Source organism: Oncorhynchus nerka, linkage group LG15, assembly GCF_034236695.1.
Source record: "Oncorhynchus nerka isolate Pitt River linkage group LG15, Oner_Uvic_2.0, whole genome shotgun sequence".
Classification (NCBI taxonomy): domain Eukaryota; kingdom Metazoa; phylum Chordata; class Actinopteri; order Salmoniformes; family Salmonidae; genus Oncorhynchus; species Oncorhynchus nerka.
In genome coordinates this window covers 42,698,201-42,715,285 of record NC_088410.1, presented here as the reverse complement: position 1 = coordinate 42,715,285, position 17,085 = coordinate 42,698,201, and the positions used below count along the sequence as shown (strand labels likewise).

The following is a 17,085-nucleotide window of genomic DNA, read 5'->3' as shown; positions in this document are numbered from 1 at the left end:
TCCAGTGTAGATGTGGCCTTGTGTTTTAGTTATTGTCCTGCTGAAAGGTGAATTCCTCTCCCAGTATCTGGTGGAAAGCAGACTGAACCAGGTTTTCCTCTAGGATTTTGTCTGTGCTTAGCTCCATTCCGTTTCTTTTTTTATCCTGAAACACTTCCCAGTCCTTAACACTTACAAGCATACCCATAACATGATGAAGCCACCACTATGCTTGGAAATATGGAGAGTGGTACTCTGTAATGTATTGGATTTCCCCCAAACATAATACTCAGGACAAAAAGTGTATTGTTTTGCCACAGTTTTTGCATTATTACTTTAGAGCATTGTTGCAAATAGGATGCATGTTTGGGAATATTTGTATTTTGTACAGGATTCTTTCTTGCCGTCCCCATTCCTCTCCAGCAACTGAGTTAGGAAGGACGCCTGTATCTTTGTAGTGACTGGGTGTATTGATACACCGTCAAAAGTGTAGTTAATATCTTCACCATGCTCAAAGGGAAATTCAATGTTTACTTTTTTAAAATATTGAATGCTCACATATAAAAAATGAGCTGGCGCACACCCAGAGAAAATGATTTTATGTAGAGGTGCTGACTAACGGCGAATAAACTATAAGCTAGAAAAAAATAAAGAGAGTCGCACACTCTATATATAAACTCCCAGTAATTTATTGAGTAAATCACCAACGTTTCGGCATCACTGTGCCTTCAAGACATTGGAAAACCTCCCTGGTCTTTGTGGTTGAATTTGTGTTTGAAAGGAAATGTTCGACTGAGGGACCTTACAGATAATTGTATGTAAAGGGGTCCACAGATGAGGTTGTCATTCAAAAATCATGTTCAACACTATTATTGCACACAAAGTGAGTCCATGCAACTTATTGTGACTTATTGAGCACATTTGTACTCCTGAACTTATTTAGGCTTGCCATAACAACGGGGTTAATTAATTCGTGAAAATGTTGAAAAGCATAATTGCACTTTGACATGATGTTGTGTTTAGGCCAATGACAACAAAACGCTATTTAATCAATTTTAAATTCAGGCTGTAACACAACACAATTTGAAAAAGTAAAGGGGTGTGAATACTTTCGGACGGCACTGTGTATGACCAAACTAACTATATCACAAACTAATCAATCATCTGTAGTAGTACTGTATGAATGAACAGAAACATACAGTATATTGTACTAATAATGAACTTGTCCATATGTTCAAAAACACATTTAACAAATACAATTGTACATATACAAGCCATAATGATATCATATACTGTATATGTCTCATATATGTCAGTTTTGGCATATACAACATATGTATTCCTTTTCAATTATACATGCCCTGTTCCCATCCTTTAACATGAGTTCTCTCATTACAACAGAATACCATTATAGGATCTGTACTGTAGAAAATGCACATATTGTACATGTACCTTACACACATACCATAACCACACACACACACACACACACACACACACACACACACACACACACACACACACACACACACACACACACACACACACCATTTTATGTGTTATTTTGTGTGTTGGCTGTTTGGTGTAGCTTGTGTACAGCAGGAAGGTCTTTAGAGTTGTGTCCTTTTCCTGCCATGAGCACGCTGCTTCCCCTGCTCATTCCAGCTCCCCATCTGCCCGCCTGCCCCCTCATCCTCCCCCACAACCAGCCTCACAATTTATACTTCAATACCTCCACCCTACTACTCACAGTGAAACCCATCCTCTCTAAACTGACTTCTCCCCTGCTCTTCCTTGGTCTCTCTGCCCACTCCCCTGCCCTGCCCGGCCCTGCCCTGCCCTGCCCTGCCCTGCCCTCTCCCCTGCCCACTCCCCTGCCCAGCTTGCTGTGCCAGATGTAAAGGCTAGCTCTCAGCATAGTAGCCTGGCCTGCATGACTAGAGCTGCAGTGCTCCAGGTCAACTGTGCCCTGCTCAATGAGTGAGCTGCTTTAGTAGGTAGGGTCTGTATGTCCTCTATTGAACCCACACAGAGCCTAGTTTGTTTTGGTCCAGAGGGGTGTCAGTCAGTTGTTTAGACCCCTCTGTCTGTCTGGCTGCCATGGCTCCCTTGACTGGTTCCCTTGCTGCCTTGCCCACTTGGGCTCCTCTCCGCCTTGCTGTCTAGCTATACCAGCTCTCTTGTCCCCCTCCCTCCTCCTAGCCTACCCCCGCTCGCTCCCCCTCTATCTAGCCCGGATGGTGTCCTGACTGCATGCTCGGCCCGCACTCACAGGCTGTGCAGCCAGCAGCTAATACACAGGCAGGGTTCTAACCTGGCTGTCAGAGGAGAAGATGTATCCTGTGCATCCTGCATTAGCTTTGTGTCCTGCTGTGTCCTTCAGTGACTGACTCTCATTGGTGCTTCTGATGATGATGATCTCCCCTGTCTGTCTCTGAATAGACCCTGTTGTCGGGTCCTCTGTTGTCATTCTTCTTTTCTGTTATGATTCTAACGTTTCTATGGTTTCTTTTACTCTTCTCCTCCTCTTTTCCTCCTGTCTCCTGTGTGCGCTGCTGCTTCCTCTTGTCGTGGCATCCCTCCTTCCTCCTCTTCCTCCTCCTCTTCTTCCTCTCCTCCACCTGCAGCCTAGCACCCAGGTAAGTAGCGAACCCCTTTTGGCATGCCCCCCCCCCCCCCACACCAACACCCTACACCTCCATTCCTCCACCTGAGAGGTGCAACTACCCCCCTCCAATCTAACTCTTGCTGCCTAAACCTGTGAGTCATTTCTGAACATATTAACATGGACTTGTCTATGTCTCATCTGTGTCTCATTTATGTCTCCTGTATTATGTTTCCTGTACGTCTCCAGAATGTTTTTCATTGATTTTATATCAAAATGTCAGTGTAATTGGCAGTACCTGTATGTCTAACCTGAGTTTCCTGTGGTATGTTGTGTTCGTCTCTACGTGTTTCTAATGAGTCTCACAGTCACCTTGTATTTAACATTTATATGTGTGTTATGCTGTTGGAGTTCTGTATCTTGTTCATGTGTTATACTGTATTTACAGACAACGTGCAGTAGACAAAGTATTAGTAATGCCTCAAAAGTTGTTTCCCCAACACAAAGGGAAATGATCAGGAACGATTGGTATCAGTTGTCCTGGTAGTGGTGCAGTATAAAGATGGGTAGTATGACTGTAGAGGGTTGAACTCTGACCTCCTCTGTGGTACTCCATCCAGGCAGGCCAAGGAGCAAGTTACTAAGAAGGGGGGGCCCAACCTCAAACTAGGCCCCCAAGGGGACAAGAAGCCTGGTCAGATAGTGGGGGATCCTCGAAAGGACAACACCATGGACTCAGGACAGCATGTAAAGGTGTGCTTATATATGTATAGTATGTGTGTGTGAGACAGAAAGAGAAAGATTTCTCATCATAGTTTAACATGGTAGTGCATGTAGAGGAGCGAAAGAAAGTGAGGGGATATAGAGAGAGGAGAAAGAGAGACAGACAGAGAGACAGAGAGAGACAGAGAGAGACAGAGAGAGAGACAGAGAGAGAGAGAGAGAGAGAGAGAGAGAGAGAGAGAGAGAGAGAGAGAGAGAGAGAGAGAGAGAGTAATCACATCCTCTGTTTGTGTATCAGCTGGAGGAGATGATGAACACTTTGGAAAGGACCAGACAGGAGCTGGACGCCACCAAGCAGCGCCTCTCGTCTACCCAGCAGTCCCTGCAGGAGAGAGACGGTCACCTGACAAACATGAGGCAGGAGCGCAGGAAACAGTTGGAGGAGATCCTGGAAATGAAGTATGCCACAGGAAATCATACTCTACATTAGCAGAGCAATGAAAACTATTGATATTCTTGATCTATTAATTTAGGGTTTTCAAGAGGGGCTATGGTCAAATCATTAATGTAGTACAAGAATATAAAGCAGAACTTGCTTGGCCTTGTGAATGCTTTATAGCCATCTCATGATCAATCTTTGGATGTGGAAAGAGGCATGTCTTGCCTCTAATCCCTTCCCCTCTCTCTGTATCTCTTGCTCTCCCTCTCTCTCTCACTCTTCCTCTCTCTCCTCAGGCAACAGGCCCTGTTGGCAGCTATCAGTGAGAAGGACGCTAACATTGCTCTACTAGAGCTGTCTGCCTCTGGGAAGAAGAAGACCCAGGAAGAGGTTTTGGCTCTGAAGAGGGAGAAGGACAGACTGATGCACCAACTCAAACAGCAGGTCAGGACTGGTGACAAAACGCAGGTGGACCTTGTATTCAACCTTTATTCAGGGTTGATGTCAAATCCATTTCATTTAAGTCAATTCAGTAAGTAAAATTAAAATTCCAATTCCCTTTCTTTCTCATTAAATAGTATTTTAAATTTGAATTAGAATTTCAGTTATCTTCCTGAATTGACTGAATTTAAATTGAATTGACCCCAACCCTGCTTTTATGTATACAGGAGATCCAACATGTATATCTTGCAGGATGGACTTGCTCACGATAGCAGCAGTGGTCCGTTTTAACCTTTATTTCAACTACTCAGTTGCTATTCTCTCTTCTAACTAGATACATTCCTTGTCATTAGGTTCTCATAATGACTAAGTCAGTGTTTGGTCTCTCGTGTTAAATTGTAGCACTGACATGTTTGTGTTTTGTTCCACAGACACAGAGCAGGATGAAGCTGATTGCTGACAACTATGAAGACGACCACTACCACCCCCATCCTCCTCATCACACCCAACCCCAGCAACCCCACCCGGGCCCCCAGGCTCAGCTCCCCCAGCCACAGTATCAGCACCCTCCTAACCCCCAGCAGCAGCAGCAGCAACAGCCTCCATACCCCCATGCCCCACACTCCCAGCACCCCCAGCCCCCACTCCAACAACACCCGCACCCCCAGCAGCCTCAACAGCAGTACCCCCTCATCCACAGCAGCATCCACAGGGGCATCCCCAACAGCCTCCGCCTCAGCACCAACAACACCAACCACGGCCCCAGCACCTGCAGCAAGCGCAGCACTCACACCCACAACAACAACACGCCCACCCAGGACAGCACCCCATGGGCCTCCACCACAGCAGCAGCACCCCACCTACAACAGCACCCCCAACAGCACCCACAACAGCATCCACAGCAGCACCCCCACGGCCCCCTCTGCAAGCTCCCCACCCCAGCACCCACATCCCCAGCAGCACCCCCACCACCCTCCACACGCTCCGCAACAGCACGGCGGGCACACCCGCCACCCGCCCCCACACCACCGAGGAGGACCAGGGCCTGCCAGAGGACCCCCCCATGCCGGCCATCGCCCCTCCCCCGACCAGGTTAGATCTCTCTCTGTTGTGTTTACAATCAGGGCCTGGAACTATCCTCTCTGTGATGTGGTGGTCTAATAGCTACAGTGTTGCATTGTGGGTCTAAATCTACACGGTGTCTCAAATGGCACCCTATTCAGTAGTGAAGTACTTTTGTGCATTATTTCCCTACACCACATGGTATATCAGCACGGTAGAGTTCAATGGTTATAGTTCATTCTTACTTATACAACAGGTGGGTCTAATCCTGAATGCTGATTGGTTAAAAGCGCATTCCAGCCAGTGTCTATTGCACAATTTACCACAGGCAAAATCTAGGACGTTAAAATGCGTATTTACTTTGTTCCTTCTGACTGCGCAATCCAATATTTCATCAGGAATTGAAATTATAAACTTTATCTCCACTATAAAAAGCATTATCTCACGTTTTTTTTAACTAAAATTTAATTTTCAATGGCTGAGATTTGTATAAACCTCTTTCAATATTCAAATTAGATCTCCAACTGTTCCATAGTAATGAACGTGTAGGGGTTGGGAGTCGGGACGAGAGAGAGAGAGGAAGGCAGTGTTTCTCAGCCAGTCAAAATCATGAATCAGCTGGCATCATTTTTATGGATATATCAAATCAAATCAAAGTTTATTTGTCACTTCCGCTGAATACAACAGGTGTAGACTTTACACTGAAATGCTTACTTACAGGCTCAAACTAGTAGTGCAAAAAGGGTATTAGGTGAACAATAGGTAGGTAATGAAATAAAACAACAGTAAAAAGACAGGCTATAAAAGTAGCGAGGCTACATACAGACACCGGTTAGTCGGGCTGATTGAGGTAGTATGTACATGTAGATATGGTTAAAGTGACTATGTATATATGATGAACAGGGTGTAGCAGTAGCGTAAAAGAGGGGTTGGCGGGTGGTGGGTGGGACACAATGCAGATAGCCCAGTTAGCCAATGTGTGGGAGCACTGGTTGGTCGGCCCAATTGAGGTAGTATGTACATAAATGTATAGTTAAAGTGACTATGCATATATGATAATCAGAGTAGCAGCAGTGTAAAAAGAAGGGTTGGGAGGAGGCACACAATGCAAATAGTCCGGTTAGCCATTTGATTACCTGTTCAGGAGTCTTATGGCTTGGGGGTAAAAACTGCTGAGAAGCCTTTTTGTCAGAGACTTGGCACTCCGGTACCGCTTGACATGCAGTAGTAGAGAGAACAGTCTATGACTGGGGTGGCTGGGGTCTTTGACAATTTTTAGGGCCTTCCTCTGACACCGCCTGGTGTAGAGGTCCTGGATGGCAGGCAGCTTAGTTCCAGTGATGTACTGGGCGGTACTTAGCCCCAGTGATGTACTACCCTCTGTAGTGCCTTGCAGTCAGAGGCCGAGCAATTGCCGTACCAGGTAGTGATGCAACCAGTTCTCGATGTTGCAGCTGTGGGACCTTTTGAGGATCTCAGGACCCATGCCAAATCGTTTTAGTTTCCTGTGTGGGAATAGGCTTTCTTGTGCCCTCTTCACGACTGTCTTGGTGTGTTTGGACCATTCTAGTTTGTTGTTGATGTGGACACCAAGGAACTTGAAGCTCTCAACCTGCTCCACTACAGCCCTGTTGATGAGAATGGGGGAGTGCTCGGTCCTCCTTTTCCTGTAGTCCATAATAATCTCTTTAGTCTTGGTTATGTTGAGGGATAGGTTGTTATTCTGGCACCACCCGGCCAGGTTTCTGACTTCTTCCCTATAGGCTGTCTCGTTGCTATCGTTGATCAGGCCTACCACTGTTACCTGCAAATGTAATAATGGTGTTGGAGTCATGCCTGGCAATGCAGTCGTGGGTGAACAGGGAGTACAGGAGAGGTTCATGCTCTACAACATCCGCAGAGTACGACCCTGCCTCACACAGGAAGCGGCGCAGGTCCTAATCCAGGCACTTGTCATCTCCCGTCTGGATTACTGCAACTCGCTGTTGGCTGGGCTCCCTGCCTGTGCCATTAAACCCCTACGCCGCAGCCCGTCTGGTGTTCAACCTTCCCAAGTTCTCTCACGTCACCCCGCTCCTCCGCTCTCTCCACTGGCTTCCAGTTGAAGCTCGCATCCGCTACAAGACCATGGTGCTTGCCTACGGAGCTGTGAGGGGAACGGCACCTCAGTACCTCCAGGCTCTGATCAGGCCCTACACCCAAACAAGGGCACTGCGTTCATCCACCTCTGGCCTGCTCGCCTCCCTACCACTGAGGAAGTACAGTTCCCGCTCAGCCCAGTCAAAACTGTTCGCTGCTCTGGCCCCCCAATGGTGGAACAAACTCCCTCACGACGCCAGGACAGCGGAGTCAATCGCCACCTTCCGGAGACACCTGAAACCCCACCTCTTTAAGGAATACCTAGGATAGGATAAAGTAATCCTTCTCACCCTCCCCCCCTTAAAAGATTTAGATGCACTATTGTAAAGTGGCTGTTCCACTGGATGTCATAAGGTGAACGCACCAATTTGTAAGTCGCTCTGGATAAGAGCGTCTGCTAAATTACTTAAATGTAAATGTAAATGTAGGAGAGGACAGAGCATGCAACACTGGGGAGCTCCATTGTTGAGGATCAGCGTGGCAGATGTGTTGCTACCTAGCCTCACCACCTGGGGGCGGCCCGTCAGTAAGTCCAGGATCCAGTTGCAGAGGGAGGTGTTTAGTCCCAGGATCCTTAGCTTAGTGATGAGCTTTGAGGACTCTATGGTGTTGAATGCTGAGCTGTAGTCAATGAAGCATTCTCACATAAGTGTTCCTTTTGTCCAGGTGGGTAAGGGCAGGGTCGAGTGTAATAGAGATTGCATCATCTTTGGATCAGTTTGGGCGATATGCAAATTGGAGTGGGTCTAGGGTTTCTGGGATAATGGTGTTGTGAGCCATTAACAACCTTTCAAAGCATTTCATGGCTACGGACGTGAGTGCTACAGGTCTATAGTCATTTAGGCAGGTTGCCTTTGTGTTCTTGGGCACAGGGACTATGGTGGTCTGCTTGAAACATTACAGACTTAACCTCTTAGTCCGCCCCATCCCGCATGCGGTATCGTTACTACAGCCTCAAGCTCATTAGCATAACGCAACGTTAGCGATTTTTAAAAATCGCAAATGAAACGAAATAAATATGCCTGTTCTCAAGCTTATCCTTTTCTTAACAATCCTGTCGTCTCAGATTTTCAAAATATGCTTTAGAACCAGAGAAAATCACTAATTTGTGTAAGAGTGGTGATAGCTAGCTTAGCGTTAGCATTAGCATTTAGCACGCAACATATTCACAAAAACCAGCCAAGGAATCAAATAAAATAATTTACCTTTGAAGAACTTCAGATGTTTCAATGAGGAGACTCTCAGTTACATAGCAGATGTCCAGTTTTTCCTGAAAGATTCTTGTGTAGGACACATCGTTCCCTTTTGTTACTATGCATATGGCTACCGAAACTAACCGAAAATTCAGTCACCTACATGTCAAACTTTTTTCCGAATTAACTCCATAATATCGACTGAAACATGGAAAACGTTGTTTGAATCAATCCTGAAGGTGGTTTGTCATATTTCTCTCCATTGAAAGCACCGTCCTTGTAGCCTGGTTTGTTCTGAGATTTGAATGGAAAAATACCGGGACCTGACTTTTGCGCACCAATTGCCACGCAGACACCTAGCGGGACACCTGGTAAATGTAGTCTCTTATGGTCAATCTTCCAATGATATGCCTACAAATACGTCACAATGCTGCAGAGACCTTGGGGAAACAAGAGAAAGAGTCCGTTCATTCCTGTCGCATTCACAGCCATATAAGGCGATCATGGAAAACGTAGCCTCAGAAATCCTGTGCATTTCCTGGTCGGTCATACATCTTGGTTTTGCCCGAAAATTTGTTCTAAGGGACTCACAGTGAAAATCTTTGCATTTCTGGAAACGTAAGACTGTCTTCTTTCCAAAGCTATCAATTCCAAGCATATTCGAGCATCTTTTCGTGACAAAATATTGCGCTTAAAACGGGCACGTCTTTTTATCCAAAAATGAAATACTGCCCCTATAGGACTAACAGGTTAATCAGGGACATGTTGAAGATGTCAGTGAAGACACCTGCCAGTTGGTCAGCACATGCCCGGAGCACACGTCCTGGTAATCCGTCTGGCCCCGCAACCTTGTGTATGTTGACCTGTTTAAAGGTCTTACTCACGTCGGCTACGGAGAGCGTGATCACACAGTCGTCCGGAACAGCTGATGCTCTCATGCATGCCTCAGTGTTGCTTGCCTCGAAGTGAGCATAGAAGTGATTTAGCTCATCTGCTAGGCTTGTGTCACTGGGCAGCTCGTGGCTGTGCTTCCCTTTGTAGTCTGTAATAGTTTGCAAGCCCTGCCACATAAGATGAGCGTTGGAGCCGGTGTAGTATGATTCAATCTTAGCCCTGTATTGACGCTTTGCCTGTTTGATGGTTCGTCGCAGGGCATAGCAGGATTTCTTGGGCTTCTGGGTTAGAGTCCCGCACCTTGAAAGCGGCAGCTCTACCCTTTAGCTCAGTGCGAATGTGGCCTGTAATCCATGGCTTCTGGTTGGGGTATGTTCTGTCCGATGTTCCAGTCGGTGATAGCAAAACAGTCCTGTAGTTTAGCATCTGCTTCATCTGATCACTTATACAAAGAAATGAGAAATGAAAAAAAGGTAAAACGAAGTACAGCTAGTTTGCAGTCTTTCCAGCTTCAGTTTGAAGTTATTGTGTTAGCTGTGTTATTGGCTAACTCTTCAGAACAACAGTGTCCTAACGAGAGAGCATATTTTCTATGCTAGGCGAAATTGTGATTCATTAGCTCATTGTTATGGATGTATCCAAATAAATATCACCTTAAAACATCTTCAACAAATGCAGCAACTGTTGTTATTCTGTCTGCACTGTTGGATTTGACTATAAGTTAGCGGTAGTTGGCTAGCTAACAATTAAGGGACAAGAACGTTACCAGCCAGTATGGCAATGGAACATTTAGAATGAAAGACTGGGTCACATCCATATATATAGAACAAAAAGACTGAATGACTTGGTCGTGTCTCTGGCAACCGAACCAATAGAACGAACGACCAGCCGGCTGGGATAGCAATCTTAGATTTGTTTCGGGACTATATCTTGTGGAAGGATGAAATAGTATGAATAAATTCATTAGAATTCATTTTTTTTATTAAAACATGTCAATCATAATTTGAATATGTTGGAAACATTGGTCTTGGGCCTAACACCACCCATACCAATATATCCTTCAAACACCGGCTTCTCGGGCGTTAGCACTTAAAGGTTATACGTTTGAAAACATTATTGGCATTGTGGAATTTGATTTTCATAATACCAAGCATGGATTTATGGTTTGGTTAGCTAAACTAGCAAGGCTGTTTGTTTGGTTATCAAGGCAACTACTGTATCTATCTAGTAAACTTGTTAACTACTTCATTTGAATGTTACTAGTGGCAAATGTGTTACTGCATATCCTTGGACATCCTGCAATAATGTTCTGTTTAGACAGTTCTTATTCATGGTAATTCACCCTTACGAAAAATATATTGCAGTCAGAGAGCAGTATAACTGCAGTACACTACAGTATAACTGCAGTTAGTGTGCAGTGTAACTGCAGTTAGAGTGCTGTATAAATGCAGTATGCTGCAAATACTCCGTCCAAAATAAAAATAAATTTACTGCAGTAATTTTGCAGTTTAACTGCATTTACAGCGCAGTATAACTGCTGTTCAACTGCAGTTATTCTGCAATTGCTGAGTCCAAAATACTACAGTCGACTGCAGTTACTGCGCTTTTACTGCAGTTTTAAACTGTAATAATTTTCTGTACAGGATCACTACGGAGCTATAGCTGGTGCGTCGAGGAACACACATTCCACGTCATTCATTATTTTCCATAGAATGCATATCCCTCGTTGACTAATACATAACCTTTGACTTATACTAACTTCTTTCTACTCTCTTCACTTCCTGCTGACCTTCTCTGCCGGCCATATAACACTGTCACCGATAGGATGACGAGGAGGGCATTTGGGCGTAATCGTGTCCATGACAACCAAAGCTCTGACGTTCGGAGGGGTGAGATGTTTTGAAACAACTTCCTGCCTTCTCTGTGTTAGCAGTGTGCTGTGGTAAAAACATGTTTTGCTGACTGATAAGTAACTCTCCCCCCTCCCTCCCTCCCCCTCTCGTTTGTAGATGATTCAGTTACTAGTGGAGGAGCACAGCCATTCCATGATGCTGAAATACATTGACTACCTACCAACCTTTTGTTACCACCATACAATCCACACTTCAATGGGGCCTTTATTTTATTTTCTACTGAGGATGAGGATACAGAGGAGGAGGAGGAAGAGGAGGGATGAAGCAGGTGGGAGGGCCAGATGAGGAGACTGATAGTTGAGGTACAACCCAGTTCTAGATTCAGACCAACTTAATTTGGAGAGTCCTCTTTAGGGTTGCAAAATTCCCAGGTTTTTGAGAAATGCTTATTCTTTCCTGATTCCAGGAATCTTCCAACCGGGATACATTTATAGATGTAGAATAAAGCATTGTGAGTTACTGGTTAGTGTTCAGTCGACAATCACTGTAAGTGGACAGCAACGGCCGTAGTGCTGATTGTACTATTGTGTGTGTTTTTACAGGTGACTGAAGAGCCATCATGTGAAGAGGGGCAGCTGCAGCTCTTTGGGAGTGACTCTGGGGAGGTGGAGTCTTCCAGCAGACACATAGGTGTTGTGAAGTTAGACTGGGTTGGACAGACTGGGCCCCACTCAGACAGACAGACAGATATCTGAGCTGTCTGGTCTCAGCTCCGTGGTTCTGCTCACACAGCCAAACTCACACAGCCACTCTGGTATAGTTGTCAAGATGCTCAGCTCACTTGTCTGTCACCTGACGTCCCTACAGAGCCCCGCCCACTCTCATAAGACTAGCTGCACTCTTCACCCACCTGGCTAAGATCTAACGACTGGCTCTGCCCTGTTTACATGAGGTGCGTTCAGTTCAAGTGAACATTTGCTACGTTGCGGAACGATTTGTACTGAACAAAACGTTTCCCCAAAACATTCTTGTACGTTCTTGAGCAGACTTCTAGGTACGTTTCCTCCCGTTTGGGTGGGTGTGGCTTGAAGCAATGAGTGACATATTTAAAGGCAGTGGCCATGCTGACAGCAGTCATTCAGTACAGCACTGTTTCTGTTCAATGGAACGTTCCAGAACGTAAAAATGTACTGAACCCAGTCCTGGCTTGCTCCCCCGTTCTCAGTAACCTGCATCTAATTGGTTCACTCTCCTGTCTCCGCCTGCTTTGCTTACCTGAGCTTTTCAGCTGATTAGTTCCTCTGTATCAACAGTCCTTTCTCTGATTGGTTCACCTGACTGGCTCCACCCTGTTTACCTGATTTGCCCCACCCTGCTGACCCCCGGCTGGCTATGATTGGCTCCCCTGCCTGGCAGGCTCCACCCTACTTACAGTCTACCACAGCAGCTTCATAGTGCTTCTTTTACTATGCTGTGTTTTGTTGTTTTCTCTTTGTCAGAGATAGCCTGCTCTCTTTCCACATATTTAATGAAGTGCCGTACAGTTACAGCTTTAGTTCACATTTACATATGCGTGAACAGCTAACCTACATCAGAGGAAGTTCCTTTGCTGTATGTCTAAAAGTGAAGTTGTGCTACTTATTTTTTTTTTTTTTTTTTAAATCTGTCGAGTGTGTTTCATTTGCAGTGCTAGACCATGGCTATGAGTGCTTTGTGCAAAGTGAATCAGAACAAGGAAGAGCTCTTATCTGAACAAAACAGCCACTAGAGCTCTAATCTGACCAATGGGCAGCCACGGTCCTTGCCTCGACAACTGAAGGTTTCCTTGTGCCGTTAATGTGCAGTCTGGCATGGCCTTATGGGCAGGGCCCTGTACTGGGGGTGTCGCAGGGACTTTGGGCTTAGGGCTGCCATCTGTGTGTCTCTCCTGTTACCTCAGTTGAACCAGATGCAGTCAGAACTCCAATCTATGCAGACGTCAGAACTATTAATGCCACTTTGAATCCAGTCTTAAGTCAAGGGCACCAATCAAAAAGTGTTTAGATGTATTAAAGCAGCACGAGTACCAATCAGAATGGTCTATTCAGAACATACACCAATCAGATTCCGTTGTTATAATGTGTTTCTCAGCGTGATATGCACCTATGCACCTCCTCCTCCCCTATTGCAGGGATACTTCTAATGGTGCTTTTAGATCACTGGTGCTCACACAACATGGTGTCCAACCAGAGAAACAGCTGAGAGACATGGCCATTGGACATTGTGCATCCATGTCATACAATAGGGAGTTGATCCCAAAACCTGATGTGCTTATAAACTGTAGAAGACTGTGTTGTACATAGAATCAGCTGGAGAGACTCTGAGGAAGGAGGCTATAGATTTTATATGTTTGATGCCATCCATGGACACCCATGAGATTTCCTGCCATACCTTTACAGCTGTCTCTCCTACTTATTGACTGCCTCCTTCCTCCTCATCATCTTCTTCATCCCCCCTTTCTTCTTCTCTTTCAGCAGTCTGTGCTAACCCAAATCCAAACCTAGTGACTCGTTTTGTCCTTCTCAACAAGGTGGCCTGTGCCTCGTTCATATCGTATACACATATATATATATATATAGAGAGAGAGAGAGAGAGAGAGAGAGAGAGAGAGAGAGAGAGAGAGAGAGAGAGAGAGAGAGAGAGAGAGAGAGAGAGAGACAGAAAGATATATGTAGTGTGTCTATGTGTGGTCAGAATATTGTCAGTAACAAAAAATATTGAGGATAAAAATACATGTTTTATTTAATTTTTCTAACTGTCCAAAGGATAGAGAAAACCCTTATTCAGTGTGTGGAGTGACGTATGTGACTTTCCTCTGTTTTGTACAAGAAAAAACTCCTTAGCAGCAAGCAACATTCCCTGTCTGTGGTTCTCACGAAGGATAGTCTGGCCTAAGAAACCTTGAGACACAGGCCAAAGGAAAGGAGTGAGAAAATGATTCCATTCTCATTTAGAAGAGCTAATGTTACATTCCTGTTGCAGTGTGAGAAATCTATTTTGAGACTCTCTCACACACACACACACACACACACACACACACACACACACACACACACACACACACAGTGAGACCGTAGTCTTCTCACAGAGGGGAAGACATTCTATTTTTGCAGCTCACTAAAGTAGCAAAGATACTATTTTCTGCAGCACAGCAGATAGAAACTTGCACTTGTGAGTGAGGACTATCACTACCTTTGTTAAAGTGGAGGTTTGGAGTGACTCCGTCGTTGCAGATGCATTGTCCAGCGGTCTCTGTGTTTTGTTTGTTGTTGTCTTCATGCTGTTGTCCTGGTGTACCCAGATGTGGTGACATATGTGACAGTTGAGTGTGTAGAAAACCACACTTCTAGTGAGAAAACATCCAAGACTGTTACATCCCCCCACTCCCACCACCACCACCACCACCTGCCCCCCTCCGTCCTCCATGGTGTGTGTGTGTGTGTGTGTGTGTGTGTGTGTGTGTCCCTCCTTGTGGCTGATATCGTGACTGTTGTAGAAAAGTGCCCCATCCTCCATTGGGATCCAAACAGAAGTGATCCCTATACGATTGTCACCTCTGAGTCAACTTCAACACAGAATACAGACAGGACAGACAGGACAGTTGCCTCACAACTCCTCCTCTGAAGAAAAAAATAAAGGCGTTGTGTGGATGTTGTATTTGTATTTTCAATGTCAGAGATTGGTACTAATGATCTGTAAAAGGAAAGGCAATCCAGAAGAGCACACGGATGGAGGCGCGAATAACCTCTCACTTTACCATCATGGGGAACGGATTCAGAATCCTCAATTTTCAGGTAATTTACAACTGAATACTTGAAGTAGGGGGTTCTCCTACTATGAGAAGTGAATATCCATCACTTGGTATATAGAACATGGTAGAAAATGTGGAACACTTCATTGTGCCGATGCATGCAGATTTTTACGTAATGTGCCAACAGAGTGAAAGGTTGGAGAGAATCTCCTATCCTCTATGCAGAGTGAGATCTTGAGGTACAATCAAACTGTTTAGGATTCATCAATGGCCGATCAGTTAACATACACCAGGGTTGTGTTCATTTAGGGCACACAATGTTTTAAAATGTTTAGCAACGGAAAATGAGAATGAGCGTTTCTCATTGGACAAGTCCAAGTAATCCTTCCCTGTATCAGTGCATTTTTTTCTGTTTGGTGCCTAATGAACACGACCCAGGAGTTGAAGGCCAACAGACATCACCAATAGTAATTGAAGGAGTAAAAGACCTGATTCAGAGTATGAGAAGCCTAATACAGGCAGACAGATTCACTTTCTTTGTCGTGTACAAGTTGCATTTGAGTTATTGTATGATGTTGAAAATGCAAACCTTTGGATGAAACAAAACACTGTGACCAACGCCAGATTTTTCTTTTTTTACTGAACAATTGCGTTAATTTTTTGTATTTAAGTTTTTCTTGATTACAATTTTTTTTAAATCAGTTTGGCTTATTGAATATGTCAGTTTGGGACTGTACTATTTGTAATAGTAAATGTTTTCTGCTGTACAGTAAAGATTTAGGAACAAGTTAAATGTGTGTCCAGCATGCTGAATGATTACTTGTGTGAACGTGGGCTTATTTCCCATGATGCTCCAGTTCTTATACATGAATTGCCTCTGCATCGTGACAGTGTGATGTTGTGTTTGAGAGTGGTGTGTGTCTCCTCACCTTCCGTGTCCCCCTAGTAGACAACCTGTGCAGTGTTATGAGAGAGGCGGGCATATTTGTGGGGTGTTACGCGTGTAAATCTGTGAGAAGTGTGTGTGTGTGTGTGCGCATGCATACGTGTGTGTGTGTACTGTAGGTGTGTGTGCGCGCATGTGTAAGAGATAAAGAAATAGTGAGAGAGAATTAAAACACTCGGTTGCAGGAAACCCCCTGAGAGAAAGAGAGAGAATGTTCTGTTCAGCATGGATACTGTGTTTTAAAACCTACTGTAGGAGCCTGTCTCCACTGCCCCAGACGTTTGCTATTGTATGTGCTGTATCAGAATATTACTATTGAGTGTTGGCCAGCTTGTTTATATTCATTCAATAAAGGTGACTTTCTTTCAGACTTGTATGCGGTCTGGTCTCTATGTATATAGTACTGTATGTCCGGTTATAAACTACACACGAAGAACTGAGAACACATGCATACTTTCACTATGTATCATAGCTATGATACCTCTCCTACAGTATTATAGCCACCTCTCGTCACCTAAGAAAACTAACCTGCTGGTTGGTTGACCATGCTGTACAAATGTGCATTCATGGTACTGTACATAAAACAATTACATGATCAGCCTGTGGAATGTAAGTCATTATGTACTGTGTGATTGAGGTGTTACTGCTAATGAACAGTCTCCATTTTACGAATGTACTGCATCTGTATAAATGTAATTGGACAACAGAAGACACATAAAATACATTTGAAGGATGTTTTTTTTCTCTCAGAATGAGTAAGATGCTCGTTTGACTTTTTGTAACTGCTAGATGCTGTTTCGTCTCTCCAAGCTCAAGGTTCGTGAGATAACATTGTTACGGGTGACATAGTAAGATGTCCACACACTTTCGTTTTACAGTAGTTTTTCGATTTTAACGATTTTCGTTTCCCCATTAAATGAAATGTGCTAACAATATTTTAGTCAGTCACTCATCTGTTTAGTAAAAGGCTAGTTAACTTAATATGGAGATGTCATTCACTGTCTCTCTGCGTTCTCTGTTT

General features: G+C 44.6%; 1 protein-coding gene across 1 annotated transcript in view; it reads left to right on the top strand.

The window, feature by feature from the left end:
- Positions 1–16,432, top strand: part of LOC115143715 (ERC protein 2) — a 74,278-nt gene extending 57,846 nt beyond the window's left edge. Inside the window, 11 exon segments of the mRNA XM_065001624.1 lie at positions 2,607–2,618; positions 3,205–3,337; positions 3,606–3,766; positions 4,043–4,190; positions 4,619–4,885; positions 4,888–5,037; positions 5,039–5,119; positions 5,121–5,279; positions 11,300–11,364; positions 11,485–11,690; positions 11,931–16,432. Of these exon segments, the coding sequence (XP_064857696.1) occupies positions 2,607–2,618; positions 3,205–3,337; positions 3,606–3,766; positions 4,043–4,190; positions 4,619–4,885; positions 4,888–5,037; positions 5,039–5,119; positions 5,121–5,279; positions 11,300–11,326 (1,138 nt within the window). The 3' untranslated portion in view covers positions 11,327–11,364; positions 11,485–11,690; positions 11,931–16,432.
- The last annotated feature ends 653 nt before the right edge of the window (positions 16,433–17,085 follow it).